This window comes from Hipposideros armiger, unplaced genomic scaffold, assembly GCF_001890085.2.
Source record: "Hipposideros armiger isolate ML-2016 unplaced genomic scaffold, ASM189008v1 scaffold_78, whole genome shotgun sequence".
Lineage (NCBI taxonomy): Eukaryota > Metazoa > Chordata > Mammalia > Chiroptera > Hipposideridae > Hipposideros > Hipposideros armiger.
Window position 1 is genome coordinate 3,746,856 of NW_017731428.1, and position 731 is coordinate 3,747,586.

Sequence of the window (731 nt, forward strand, 5' to 3'; positions counted from 1 at the left end):
CTTGTAATATTTTGGATTTTTATTAATACACTGATGCATGTTCACTTAGAAGAGAAAAAGCCAGAAGTTCCTCTGTCCGTTCTTCTCACTTCTCCATCACTTCACTTTTTCACAAATGTTTCTTTTTTTATAAACGTTATATGTGGCATTGGGGGGAGGCTATTAATACCATTTAACAGTTTCCTCTCTGAAACCAAGGAGCATTTATTGTCGCTCTTGATACAACATTATCATTGTAAAACTAAGTGAGAAAAGCATAAGTAGGGTACCTTGTCAAAGATGTACTAAATATTTGTGTGTTTTTCTAGATTCAAGACTGGCAAAGCATGTACCAATCCACTCATATTCCAATACCAAAGTTTACCCCTGTGGACGAGTCCGTAACCTTTATTGGTCGACTCTGCAGAGAAATCTTGCGGATCACAGACCCAAAGTAGGTGCATCAGAACTCCCCTGGGCCCTGAGCTCTGTGGATAATTGAAATCTCCAAAAACACTCATATATTACGTCGCCTCAGATCACACCCTGGTTCCTGCCATACTTGGGCCCCTTCTAATGGGTTTTTTTAAATTCGCTTTTTTGAGATTGCATGTTTTGCTTGGTGTGACTGAGGTGACGTCAGTCAGAAGAAATAGAGATTCAAACAACCCTTAAGTCAGTTTGGCCACCTTTAGTCTATGCTCCTCGTGCTGTCCAGCCAACATTCCTCTCACTCGGGCCTGCAGACTCCC

At 41.2% G+C, this 731-nt stretch overlaps 1 protein-coding gene across 1 annotated transcript in view; it reads left to right on the forward strand.

Moving 5' to 3' along the window:
* Positions 1 to 731, forward strand: part of WASHC5 (WASH complex subunit 5) — an 87,703-nt gene that overhangs the window by 63,568 nt on the left and 23,404 nt on the right. The window contains exon 18 of the mRNA XM_019643429.1: positions 309 to 433. Within this exon, the coding sequence (XP_019498974.1) occupies positions 309 to 433 (125 nt within the window). The remainder of the gene's footprint in view (positions 1 to 308; positions 434 to 731) is intronic.